The sequence below is a fragment of the Pezoporus flaviventris genome, unplaced genomic scaffold (genome assembly GCF_033815535.1).
Source record: "Pezoporus flaviventris isolate CSIRO_AGI_PZ_B2104156 unplaced genomic scaffold, CSIRO_AGI_Pfla_v1 ptg000088l, whole genome shotgun sequence".
Classification (NCBI taxonomy): Eukaryota; Metazoa; Chordata; class Aves; order Psittaciformes; family Psittacidae; genus Pezoporus; species Pezoporus flaviventris.
The window spans coordinates 1,233,918-1,248,542 of NW_026892636.1; the positions used below are offsets into that span (position 1 = coordinate 1,233,918).

Below are 14,625 nucleotides of genomic sequence, written 5' to 3' on the forward strand. Positions count from 1 at the left end.
CTGCTGAACCCAGGACAAGGAGTCATTCAGGAGTCATGGAGGAGTCCTGAAGGATTCATGGAGGACTCATGGAGGAGTCATAGTGGAGTCATAGAGGAGTGGTATAGCTGTCATGGTGGAGTCCTGGAGGAGTCATATAGAAGTCATCGAGTTACTCTGGTGTCATATAGTCATAGAGGAGTCATAGAGGAGTCATAGAAAAGTCATAGAGGAATCATAGAGGAGTCTGAGGTGCCATAGAGGAGTCAGAGGAATCATAGTGGAGACCTAGAGGAGTCATAGAGAAGTCATAGAGGAGTCATATAGAGTTCATAGACCAGTCATAGAGGGGTCATAGAGCGGTCATAGAGGAGTCATGGAGGAGTCACGGAGGATTCATAAAAGAGTCATAGCTGAGTCATAGAGGAGTAATAGAGGAGTCATAGAGGAGTCCTAGGCAAGTCATAGGGGAGTCATAGAGGAGCAATTGTGTTATAAAGTCTAGAGGAGTCATAGAGAATTCATAGAAGAGTCATGGAGGCGTCATAGAGGAGTCATGTAGGAGTCATAGGGGTATCATAGAGGAGTCATAGAAAAGTCTTAGAGGAGTCATAGAGGGCTCATAGTGAGGTCATAGAGGAGTCATAGATGAATCATAGTGGGGACGTACAGCACTCATACCGGAGTCATAGACAGGGCACAGAGTCATCATAGAAGCGTCATAGATGCATCATAGAGGTGTCATATTGGAGGAGTCATAGAGGGCTCCTAGAGGGCTCCTAGAGGAGTCATAGGAGTTATAGGGGTCATAGAGGCATCATAGAGGAGTCTTAGAGGCATCATAGAGGTGTCATAGAGGCATCATAGAGGTGTCATAGAAGAGTCAAAGAGGAGTCATAGAGGAGTCAGAGGAGTCATAGTGGAGACAAAGAAGAGTCATACAGAACTCATAGAGGTGTCATAGAAGAGTCACAGAGGAGTCATAGGGGAGTCTTAGAGGACTCATATAGGAGTCATAGAATATTCATAGAGGACTCAGAGTGTCCTAGAGTCATAGAGGAGTTGGAGAGGAGTCATAGTGTCATAGAGTCATAGAGGTGACCTAGAGGAGTCATAGAGCAGTCAAGTATCAGTCATAGAGGAGTCATAGAAGGGGCCATAGAGGGGTCATAGAAGGGTCATAGGAATCATAGCGGAGTCACAGAGGTAGCATAGAGCTGTCATAAAGGCATCATAGAAACATCAGAGAGGTGTCATGGAGGAGTCATAGAGAGTAATAGGGGAGTCATAGACTTATAGAGGAGTCATAGGAGAGTCATATTGGAGTCATAGAAGAGTCATAGAGGAGTCATGGTGAAGTCACAGAGCAGTCAGAGCAGTCATAGAGGAGTCAGAGGAGTCACAGCGGAGTCATAGAGGAGTCAGAGCAGTAACAGCAGTCATAGAGAACTCATAGAGGAGTCATACAGCAGTCAGAGCAGTCATAGAAGAGTCATAGAGGAGTCATAGAAGAGTCATAGAGGAGTCATAGAGAAGTCAAAGAAGAGTCATAGAGGAGTCATAGAGGTGTTATAGTGTCATAGAGAAGTCATAGAGGATTAAAGAGCAGTCAATTAGGGGTCATAGAGGAGTCATAGAGGAGTCTGAGACGTGTCAGAGAGGAGTCCGAAAAGAGTCTTAGGGGAGTCATAGAGAACTCATAGAGAAGTCATAGACGGGTCATAGAGGATTCAAAGAGGGGTCACTGAGGGGTCATAGAGGATACATAGAGGAGTCAGAGAGGAGTCATACTGTCATAGAGGAGTCATAGAGTCTTAGAGGAGTCATAGAGGAGTCTAAGAGTATTCATACAGGAGTCATATAGGAGTTGGAGAGGAGTCATAAAGTCATAGAGTCATAGAAGTGTCATAGCGAAGTCATACAGGAGTCATAGAGTAGTCAGAGGAGTCACAGAGTAGTCATAGAGAAGTCAATAAGGAGTGATAGTGAAGTCATGGAAAAATCATAGAATCTTAGAATGGATCGGGTTGGAAAGGACCTTAAGATCATCCAGTTCCAACCCCCCTGCCATGAGCAGGGACACCTCACACTAAACCATATCACCCAAGGCCTCGTCCAACCTGGCCTTGAACACTGCCAGGGATGGAGCATTCACAACCTCCCTGGGCAACCCATTCCAGTGCCTCACCACCATAACAGGAAAGAATTTCCTCCTTAGATCCAATCTAATCTTCCCCGGTTTCAGTTTTAACCTGTTACCCCTTGTACTGCCACTACAGTCCCTAATGAAGAGTCCGTCCACAGCATCCCCATAGCCCCCTTTCAGATACTGCAAGGCTGCTATGAGGTCTCCGCGCAGCCTTCTCTACTCCAGACTGAACAGCCCGAGCAACCTCAACCTGTCTTCATACGGGAGGTGCTTCACACCCTGATCACCCTCTTTCCCTCCTCTGGACTTGTTCCAACAGTTCCATGTCCTCTTTATGTTGAGGACACAGGAACTGCACACAATGCTCCAGGTGAGGTCTCGCGACAGAAGAGTAGAGGGGCAGGATCACCTCCTTTGACCTGCTGGTAACGCTCCTTTTGATGCAGCCCAGGATAAGATTCGCTTTCTTGGCTGCACGCCCACACTGATGGCTCATGTTCATTGTCTCATCAAATACTAATAATGGGGCTCTCTGAAACAATAATGGGGCTCTATGAAGCAATAATGGGGCTCTGTGAGGCTATAATGCGGCTCTATGACAAAATAATGGGCTCTACGAGGCAATAATGGGGCTCTATGAGGGAATAATGGGGCTCTATGAGGCAATAATGGGTACCTATGATGAAATAATGGGGCTCTATGGGGCAATAATGAGGCTCTGTGATGCAATAATGGGGCTCTATGTGGTTATAAAGAGGATCTATGATGCAAAAATGAGGCTCTATGATGTAATAATGGGGCTCTATGAGGCTATAATGGGGCTCTATGAGGCAATAATGGGAGACTATGACGCAATAATGGGGCTCTATGTGATTATAAAGGGGCTCTCTGAGGCGATAATAGGGCTCTATGAGGCAATAATGGGGCTCTGTGATGCAATAATGAGGTCTATGAGGTTATACTGGGGCTATATGAAGCAATAATGGGGCTCTAAGAAGCAATAATGGGGGTTCTATGACGCAAAAATGGAGATCTATGACGCAATAATGGGGCTCTATGATGCAATAATGGGGCTCTGTGATGCAATAATGGGGCTCTATAAAGCAATAATGGGGCTCTGTGATGCAATAATGGGGCTCTATGAGGTTATAATGGGGCCCTATGAGGCAATAAGGGGCTCTATGGGGCAATAATGGGGCCCTGTGAGGCAATAATGGGGCTCTATGAGGCTATAATAGGGTTTACGAGGCAATAATGGGGCTCTTAGATGCAATAATGTAACTCTATGAAGCAGTAATGGGGCTCTGTAACCCAATAATGGGGCTGCACGAGGTAATAATGGGGCTCTATGCGGAAATAATGGGTCTCTATGAGGAAATAATGGGGCTCCATGATGCAATCATGGGGCTCAGTGATGCAATAATGCGGCTCTATGAGGTTATAATGGGACTCTATGAGGCAATACTGAGGCTCTATGCGGCAATAATTGAGCTCTATAAGGTAAAAATGTGGTTCTCTGAGGCAATAATGGGGCTCTATGATGCAAAAATGGGGATCTATGATGCAATAATGGGGCTCTATGAAGCAATAATGCGGCTCCATGTGGCTATAATGGGGTCTATGACGCAATAATGGAGCTCTATGTGGCAATAATGGAGCTCTATGAGGCAATAATGGGGCTCCATGAGGCAATAGTGGGGCTCTATGAGGCAAAAATGGGGGTCTATGAGGAAATAATGGGGCTCTATTAGGCAATAATGGAGCTCTATGAGGTAATAATGGGGCTCTAAGAGCCAATACTGGGGCTCTATGTGGTTACAAAGGGGCTCTATGACACAATAATGGGGCTCTATGAGGCAATAATGGGGCTCTATGTCGGAACAATGGGGCTCTATGAGGCAATAATGGGCCTCTATTAGGCAATAATGGGGTTCTATAGGGTAATAATCGGCCTCTATGAGGCAATACTGGGGCTCTATGATGCAATAATGGGGCTCTATGAGGTTTTAATGGGGCTCTATGACGCAATAATGGGGATCTATGAGGCTATAATGGGGTATGTGAGGCAATAATGGGGCTGTATGAGGCAATAACGGGGCTCCATTAGGCAATAATGGGGCTCTATGAGGCTATAATGAGGTCTACGTGGCTGTAATGGCGTCTATGGGGTTATAATGTGGCTCTATGAGGCTATAATGGGGCTCTACGAGGTAATAATGGGGCTCTGTGAGAAATACTGGGCCTCCATGATGCAATAATGGGGCTCTGTGAGGCAATAATGGGGCTCTATGAGGTTATAATGGGGCTCTGTTAGGCTATACTAGGGTTTATGAGGCAATAATGGGGCTCTATGAGGCAATAATGGGGCTCTATGAGGTAATAATGGGGCTCTATGAGGCAATAGTGGGGCTCTGTGAGTCAGTACTGAAGCTCTATGATGCAATAATGGGGCTCTATGAGGCAATAATGGGGTGCTATGATGCAATAATGGACTCTATGAGGCAATAATGGGGCTCTATGAGGCTATAATGGGGATCTATAAGGTTATAATGGGGCTCTATGAGGCTATAATGAAGTCTATGAGGCAATAATGGGGTTCTATGTGGTTATAAAGGGTCTCTATGATGCAATAATGTGGCTCTACGAGCCAAAAATGGGGCTCTAAAACACAATACTGGGGCTCTACGAGGTAATAATGGGGCGCTAAGATGCAATAATGGGGCTCTATGAGGCAATAATGGGGCTCTATGAGGCTATAATGGGGTCTATGAGGCTATAATAGGATTTATGAGGCAATAATGGGTCTCTGTGATGGAATAATGGAACACTATGAAGCAATAATGGGGCTCTATAACGCAATAATGGGGCTCTACGAGGAAATAATGGGGCTCTATGAGGCAATAATGGGGCTCTATGAGGGCTATAATGAGGTCTATGAGGCTATAAGGGGGCTCTATGGTGTTATAATTCGCCTCTATGAGGCAGTAATAGGGCTCTATGAGGGAATAATGGGGCTCTATATAGCAACAATGGGACTCTATGAGGCTATGATGGGGTCTATGAGGCTATTCTGGGGCTCTATGGAGCAATAATGGGACTCTAAGTGTAAATAATGGGGCTCTATGTTGCAATCATGGTGCTCTATGAGGTAAGAATTGGGCTCTAGGATGCAATAATGGGGCTCTATGAGGCAATAATGGGGCTCTGATGCAAAAATGAGGCTCTATGAGGTTATAATGGGCCTCTATGATGCAATAATGGGGCTCTATGAGGCAATAATGCGGCTCTATGAGGCTATAATGATGTCTTTGAGGCTATAATGAGCCTCTATGAGGTTATAATGGGGATGTGTTAGGCTATAATAGGGTTTATGAGGCAATAATGGGGCTCTATGATGCAATTATGAGGCTCTATGAGGCAATAATGGGGCTCTGATGCAATATTGAGGCTCTGTGAGGTTATAATGGGCATCCATGATGAAATAAGTGGGCTCTATGAGGCAATAATGGGGCTCTATGTCGTTATAAAGGGGCTCTATGAGGCAATACTGGGGCTCTATTAGGCAATAATAGGGCTCTATGAGGCTATAATAGGGTATATAAGGCAGTAATGGGGCTCTATGAGGCAATAACGGGGCTCTATTAGGGAATAATGGGGCTCTATGAGGCTATAATGAGGTCTATGAGGCAATAATGGGGCTCTATGTGGTGATAAAGGGTCTCTATGATGCAATAATGTGGCTCTATGTGGTGATAAAGGGTCTCTATGATGCAATAATGTGGCTCTATGAGGCTATAATGGGGCTCTATGATGCAATAATGGAGCTCTATGAGGTAATAATGGGGCGCTATGATGCAATAATGGGGCTCTATGAGGCTATAATGGGGATCTATGAGGTTCTAATGGGGCTCTAGGAGGCTATAATGAAGTCTATGAGGCAATAATGGGGCTCTAAGTGGTTATAAATGGTCTCTGATGCAATAATGTGGCTCTATGAGCCAATAATGGGGCTCTAAAACGCAATAATGGGGCTCTACGAGGTTATAATGGGGCTCTATTAGGCAATAATGGGGCTCTATGAGGAAATAATCGGGCTCTATGAGGCAATACTGGGGCTCTGTGAGTCAGTACTGGGGATCTATAATGCAAGAATGGGGCTCTATGAGGTAATAATGGGGCGCTATGATGCAATAATGGGGCTCTATGTGGCAATAATGGGGCTCTATGACGCAATAATAGGGCTCTATGAGGCAATAATGGGGCTCTATGAGGCTATAATGGGGTCTATGAGGCTATAATAGGATTTATGAGGCAATAATGGGGCTCTGTGATGCAATAATGGAACACTATGAAGCAATAATGGGGCTCTACAACGCAATAATGCGGCTCTATGAGGCTATAATGATGTCTTTGAGGCTATAATGGGCCTCTATGAGGTTATAATAGGGATGTGCTAGGCTATAATAGGGTTTATGAGGCAATAATGGGGCTCTATGTAGCAATAATGGAGCTCTATGAGGCAATAATGCGGTTCTATGTCGTTATAAAGGGGCTCTATGACACAATAATGGGGCTCTATGAGGCAATAATGGGGATCTATGTCGCAACAATGGGGCTCTATGAGGCAATAATGGGCCTGTATTAGGCAATAATGGGTCTCTATGCGGTAATAATCGGGCTCTATGAGGCAATAATGGGGCTCTATGAGGCAATAATGCGGCTCTATGAGGCTATAATGATGTCTTTGAGGCTATAATGGGCCTCTATGAGGTTATAATGGGGATGTGTTAGGCTATAATAGGGTTTATGAGGCAATAATGGCGCTCTATGATTCAATAATGGGGCTCTATGTCGCAACAATGGGGCTCTAGGAGGCTATAATGAAGTCTATGAGGCAATAATGGGGCTCTGTGTGGTTATAAATGGTCTCTATGATGCAATAATGTGGCTCTATGAGCCAATAATGGGGCTCTAAAACGCAATACTGGGGCTCTACGAGGTAATAATGGGGCTCTATTAGGCAATAATGGGTCTCTATGAGGTAATAATCGGGCTCGATGAGGCAATACTGGGTCTCTGTGAGTCAGTACTGGGGCTCTATAATGCAAGAATGGGGCTCTATGAGGTAATAATGGGGTACTATGAGGCAATAATGGGGCTCTAAGAGGCTATAATGGGGCTCTTTGAGGCTATAATGGGGTCTACGAGGCTATAATGGAGTCTATGGGGTTATAATGGGGCTCTTGGAGGCTATAACGGGGATCCACGAGGTAATAATGGGGCTCTGTGAGCAATACTAAGGCTCTATGATGCAATAATGGGGCTCTATGAGGCTATAATGGGGCTCTATGTGGTTATAATGGGGCTCTGTTAGGCTACAATAGGGTTTATGAGGCAATAATTGGGCTCTATGACGCAATAACGGGGCTGTATGAGGCAATAATAGGCTCTATGAGGAAATAATTTGGCTCTATGAGGTTATACTGGGGCTCTATGAAGCAATCATGGGGCTCTATGACGCACTAATGCGGGTTCTATGACGCAATAATGGGGCTCTATGAGGCAATAATGGGGTCTATGAGGAAATAATGGGGCTCTATGTGTGGATAAAGGGTCTCTATGATGCAATAATGTGGCTCGATGAGGCTATAAAGGAGCTCTATGAGGCTATAAATGGGCTCTATGATGCAATAATGGGGCTCTATGAGGAAATAATCGGGCTCTATGAGGCAATACTGGGGCTCTGTGAGTCAGTACTGGGGCTCTATAATGCAATAATCGGGCTCTATGAGGTAATAATGGGGCGCTATGATGCAATAATGGGGCTCTATGTGGCAATAATGGGGCTCTATGAGGCTATAATGGGGCTCTACGAGGCAATAACAGGGCTCTATGACGCATACTGGGGCTCAACTATGGCTATAATGAGGTCTATGAGGCTATAATGGGGCTCTATAGGGTTATAATTGGCCTCTATGAGGCAGTAATAGGTCTCTACGAGGGAATAATGGGGCTCTATATAGCAACAATGGGACTCTATGAGGCTATAATGGGGTATATGAGGCAATAATGGAGCTCTATGAGGCAATAACGGGGCTCTATAAGGCAATAATGGGGCTCTATGAGGTAATAATTGGGCGCTATGATGCAATAATGGGGCTCTATGTGGCAATAATGGGGCACTATGAGGCAATAATGGGGTCTACGACGCAATAATAGGGCTCTATGAGGCAATAATGGGGCTCTATGAGGCTATAATGGGGCTCTATGTGGTAATAATGGGGCTCTATGAGGCAATACTGGGGTCTATGTGGTTATAAAGGGGCTCTATGACACAATAATGGAGCTCTATGAGGCAATAATGGGGCTCTATGTCGCAACAATGGGGGTCTATAATGCAATAATAGGGCTCTATGAGCCAATAATGGGGCTCTATGATGCAATAATGGGGCTCTATGAGGTTTTAATGGGGCTCTATGACGCAATAATGGGGCTCTATGAGGCTATAATGGGGTATATGAGGCAATAATGGGGCTCTATGAGGCAATAACGGGGCTCTATGAGGCTATAATGGGGTCTGTGGGGCAATAATGGGGGTTGTATGACGCAATAATGGAGCTCTATAAGGCAATAATGGGGCTCTATGAGGCAATAATGGGGTCTATGGGGCAATAATGGGGCTCTGTGAGGCAAGAATGTGGCTCTATGAGGCTATAATGGGGTCTGTGAGGCTATAATAGGATTTGTGAGGCAATAATGGGGCTCTGTGATGCAATAATGGAACACTATGGAGCAATAATGGGGCTCTATGAGGTAATAATGGGGCTCTATGAGGCAATAATGGGGGTCTATGACGCAATACTGGGGCTCAATAATGGCTATAATGAGGTCTATGAGTCTATAATGGGCCTCTATGAGGTTATAATGGGGATCTGTTAGGTCATAGTAGTGTTTATGAGGCAATAATGGGACTCTATGATGCAATAATGGGGCACTATGAGGCAATAATGGGGTCTATGAGGCTATTATGGGTCTCTATGTGTCAATAATGGGGCTCTAAGAGGCAATAATGGGGCTCTATGAGGTTATAATGGGGCAGTATGATGCAATAATGGGGCTCTATTAAGCAAGAATGGGGGATCTATGACGCCTAAACAGAGCTCTATGACGCAGGAATGGGGCTCTATGTGGCTATAATGGGGCTCTATGTCGCAAGAATGGGGCTCTATGAGGCAATAATGGGGCTCTATTAGGCAATAATGGGGCTCTATGAGGCAATACTGGGGCTCTATGTGGTTATAAAGGGGCTCTATGACACAATAATGGGGCTCTATGAGGCATTAATGGGGCTCTATGAGGCTATAATGGGGTCTATGAGGCAATAATGGGGCACTATGAGGCAATAATAGGGCTCTATGGGGCAGTATTTGGGCTCTATAAGGTAAAAATGGGCCTCTATGAGGCAATAATGGGGCTCTATGTGGCTATAATGGGGGGTATGAGGCAGTAATTGGGTGTATGAGGCAGTAATGGGGCTCTATGTGGTTATAATTGGTGTCGGGGGGGGCAATAATGGGGCTCCATGAGGCATTAATGGGGCTCTATGAGGCTACAATGGGGTGTATGAGGCAGTAATGGGGCTCTATGTGATTATAATTGGGCTCTGGGGGGCAATAGTGGGGCTCCATGAGGCAATAGTCATGGAATCATAGAATCATCATCGTTGGAAAGGCCCTTAAGATCATCCAGTTCCAACCCCCCTGCCATGGGCAGGGACACCTCACACTAAACCATCTCACCCAAGTCTTCGTCCAACCTGTTCTTGAACACTGCCAGGGATGGAGCATTCACAACCTCCCTGGGCAACCCATTCCAGTGCCTCACCACCCTCACAGGAAAGAATTTCCTCCTTAGATCCAATCTAAACTTCCCCTGTTTCAGTTTTAACCCATCACCCCTTGTCCTGTCACTACAGTCCCTAATGAAGAGTCCCTCCCCAGCATCCCTATAGGCCCCCTTCAGGTACTGGATGGCTGCTATGAGGTCTCCACGCAGCCTTCTCTTCTCTGCTTCTGCAGAAACCCCAGAGAACTAGATGGTACTGGTATGGGTAATCAAAGCTAGGAAGTAAGATCCCGAAACATCAGCATTACAGTGCAGATGCCCTGCTAACAGTTTCCCAAATGAACTTACCCAAGTGCCCAGTGCCAGCAGAGAGCACGCCGGGTACTGCGGCTCACGGTAGCCGGCCCGTTCGGTGCGCATGGCCATGCACAGCACAGTCAGGATGCTCCTCTTCACACACAGCTCTGCAAACGCACCGCAGTCCTGACCTCCAGGGCTGCTTATTGTGGTTTGGAATGTTTCTGAACAGCTGCTGCCAGAATTGTCAAAATGAATGAAATTAAAAACTGACCTACAGTGAAAACCACGCTCGGTTTTTTATTTATGACTCAAAATAAGAATATATCTTCCTACTTTTAAAGTCTGTCAAATAAGGAAAGTTTAAAATTACGTAGATAATTCACAATCAGTGATGAATTTTAAAGTCAGCCACCTGTCTCCAGTTCGTGTCAATACGTCTGAGGAAATTCTCTCGGTCGTCTTTGGTATTTGAAGAGTTAGAAGCACGTTGTAACAAACAAACAAGGACCCATGCAGAGATATCAATGGGTGGTATTGCCACAAGGCATGAAAAATTCACCAACAATATGTCAAGGTTATGTTGATGTAGCTGCGTCCATTTCGGGAAAGACACCCCCAATTATTAGTGTATCGTTATATGGATGATATACTGGTGGCTGGGAAAGTAACCTAGAAGCTGTTAAACAAGAATTGTGTTCAGTGTTGCAACAATATAAATTGCAAATTGCCCCTGAAAAGGTTCAGGATACCACACCATGGAAATATTTGGGTTGGAAAATCTTAGATCATACCACTGAACCTCAGAAAATTAGCCATCAAGGTCAATATCCATACACTTAACGATGTGCAAGTCTTGTTAGGGAATATCAATTGGATTCGAACATTATTGGGAATTGACAGCAAAACTTTAGAACCATTGTTTGAATGGTTGAAGGGTGACACAGACTTCAATGCACCCAGACAATTAACACCAGCAGCAAAACGAGCAATAGCAATGGTAGAAGCCGCATTAAGTGAGAGACAGGCACATCGTGCGATGAATGGAGTTCCTACTGAGTTTTTGACTGTCAGTAATGATTTCCAGACAGTAGGATTAATCATGCAATGGGTTGACTCTGATAAGGAGAAATTGAAAAAACAGTGCAAAACCCCCAAAATAGCCCCAAAACACCTCAAAACCACCTTCTCCTGCTTCTCCTCTGCGATACAGGGTCAGAGTCCCAAAACAGACAAAAAACACCCTGAAAACCACCCCAAAACCACCTTGTCCTGCTTCTCCTGTAGGATACAGGGTCAGAGACCCAAAACAGACCCAAAACAGGACAAAAACAACCCAAAACACCCCAAACTACCCAAAACCGACCTTGTCCTGCTTCTCCTGTGAAATACAGGGTCAGGGCCCCAAAATAGGACAAAAACAACACAAAAAAACCCAAAACCAGCCCAAAACCACCTTCTCCAGCTTCTGCTCCGGGATACAGGGTTGGAGACCCCAAACAGACCCAAAACAGGCCAAAACCAGTCAGAAACCCCAAAACACCCCAAAACTACCTTGTCTTGTTTCTCCTGTGGGATACAGTGTCAGAGCCCCAAAACAGGACAAAACCAGACCCAAAACAGGACAAAAACACCCCAAAACTCCCAAAACCACCCAAAAAAACTCCCCCAAAGCACCCTAAAACCACCCCAAAACCATGTTATCCGCCTGCTTCTGTGGGATACAGGGTCAGAGCCCCAAAACAGCCTCAAAACAGGCCAAAATCACTCCAAAACCCCCAAACCACCCGAAAACCTCATTGACCTGCTTCTCCTGGGGGATACAGGGTCAGAGCCTCAAAACAGTCCAAAACCAGGCCAAAAACAGGACAAAACACGCAAAAAAAAAGGTCAAACAGGCCAAAACCACCCCAAAATCACCTTGTCCTGATTCTCCTATGGGACACAGGTCAGAGCCCCAGAACAGCCCCAAAACAGCCCAAACACAGGACTAAAACACCCCACAACCACCCCAGAACGACCCCAAAACCACCCTGTCCTGCTTCTCCTAGGGGATACAGGGTCAGAGCCCCAATACGGGACAAAAACAGCCCTAAAACTCCCCAAAAACGAACCCAAAACCACCTTGTCCAGCTTCTCCTGTGGGACACAGGGTCACACCACAAAACAGATGCAAAACAGGACAAAAGCAACCCAAAACCACCCCAAAACCACCTTGTCCTGCTTCTTTTATGGGATACAAGGTCAGAGACCCAAAACAGCCTTAAAAACAGAGAAAACCACCCCAAAACACCGAGTCCTGCTTCTACTATGGGTGCCACCCAGTGAGAACCCAAAACAGCCCCAAATCACCCCAACCCCCCCCCAAAATGTTACCTTCTGGAAGTTGCTTTGGAGCTGCTTTAGCCTGGCCTTGAGCTGCGACACCTTGCCAAAACTGCATGGTGCCCCAAACCCCAATCAACCACAGGCATCTCCACCCCTCCCAACACTGCTGGCACCCCTAAATGACCCCAAACCCCATCTTTATTGAGCTCCATAAGGAAGGGTCCCCACACCCAGCACGTTGGGGTTTGGAGCCAGCGGCCCAGCTCCGCCATGATGGCCGAAATTGGCGCGCTGGGAGCGCCGCGCGGCACGACGGGAGTTGTAGTCCAAGCCGGGCGGCTCCTTAGTGGTGCTGTAGGGGTGTCGTACTGCATCATGGGAGTTGTAGTCCAGGCTGGGTGCCGCCATAACGGGGCTCAACGGGTGCCGCGCGGCATGATGGGAGTTGTAGTCATAACTGGGCGCCGCCATAACGGGGCTCATGGGTGCCGCGCTGCATGATGGAAGTTGTAGCCCGGCTGGGCGCCACCGTAAAGGGGCTCTATGGGTGCCGCATTGCATGATCAGGGTTGTAGTCCCTGCAGTCTATGGGTCTCTATGGGGTCTCTATGGGGTCTCTATGGAGTCTCTATGGGGTCTCTATGAAGTCTCTATGGTTCACTTTGGGTTGCTTTCGGGCTCTGTGCAGTGTCTATGGATCTCTATGGGTTTCTATGAGTCTCTATGGGGTCTCTAAGGGCCTCTATGAGTCTCTGTGGGCTGTGGGTCTCTCTATGGGGTCTCTATGGGTCCCTGCAGCGTCTGACCATGGAGGGGGGGGGTCTCTTTACGAGTCCCTTGGAGGGGGAAGCAGCAGCAGCTCCAGTACCAGGATGCAGGGGGCAGAGCTCAAAACCCCGAGACCCCCCCTTTACCCCCATTGCCCCCGTTACCCCAAATTGCTCCCATTGCCCCATTACCGCCATTGCCCCCATATAAAGCCATGGGGGGAGCCAGCAGTGGGTGTGAACCTGTCCCTGCCCCATAGGGTTCTATAGGGGTCCATAGGGGTCCCATCGCCCCCCATCTCCCTCCTTTCCCCCCCAACCAACGCACGCTCTGTTCCTGTCTCCCCGCCCACTTCCACGACAGCCAATCAGCGCCTGGCCCCGCGCACTGCGCCGCGGACCCAATCAGAGCACAGGGTGGGAGAGTAACCCCTCCGCTCCCCTCAGCTGACTCCGCCCCCTGTAACAGCCGCAGGCGCGAGGAGAGGTGGGGGGCGGGGGGCAATGGGGCCGATGGGGGGCAATGGGAGTAATGGGGGGTAATGGGGACAGTCGGGGGTAATCGGGGGCAATGGGGGTAATGGGTTTATATGGGGCCAATGTGGGGGTAAAGGGGGGCAATGGGGCAGTGGGGGCAATGGAGATAATGGGGGGTGATGGGAGGTAATGTGGGCAATGGGGGTAATGGGGACAGTGGGGGTTATGAGGGACAATGGGGGTTATGGCCGGTAATGAAGGCAATGAGTGTAATGGGGATAATGGGGGGCAATGAAGCCAATGTGGGGGTAATGGAGGCCATGGGGGTAATGGGGGGTAATGGAGGAAATGGGGTAATGGGGCAATGGGTTAATGGGGGCAGTGGGGTCAATGGCGACAACAGGGTGTGATGGGAGGTAATGTGGGCAATGGGGGCAATGGGGGGTAATGGGGGCAATGGGGGGCAATGGGGGCAATGGGGTGGTAATGGGGGGTAAAAGGGGCATGGGGGGCAATGGGGACAATGGGGGTTGGTCAGTGGGGATCCTGGGGTCTCCACAGGGCGAACTGCGGCCCTTTGGGGGATCAAACTTCACAACTCCATTTCCTCACCCACATTTCATAGAATCATACAATCATAGAATAGTAAGGGTTGGAAAGGACCTTAAGATCATCCAGTTCCAACCCCCCTGCCATGGGCAGGGACACCTCACACTAAACCATCTCACCCAAGGCCTCGTCCAACCTGGCCTTGAACACTGCCAGGGATGGAGCATTCACAAC

The 14,625-nt window shown here is 47.4% G+C and overlaps 1 protein-coding gene across 1 annotated transcript in view; it reads right to left on the reverse strand.

Moving 5' to 3' along the window:
• The window catches only part of LOC133280762 (olfactory receptor 8U9-like), a 33,821-nt gene extending 20,752 nt beyond the window's left edge, over nt 1-13,069 (reverse strand). The window contains exon 1 of the mRNA XM_061475685.1: nt 12,913-13,069. Coding sequence (XP_061331669.1) covers nt 12,913-13,069 — 157 coding nt within the window. The remainder of the gene's footprint in view (nt 1-12,912) is intronic.
• Nucleotides 13,070-14,625: the final 1,556 nt, after the last annotated feature.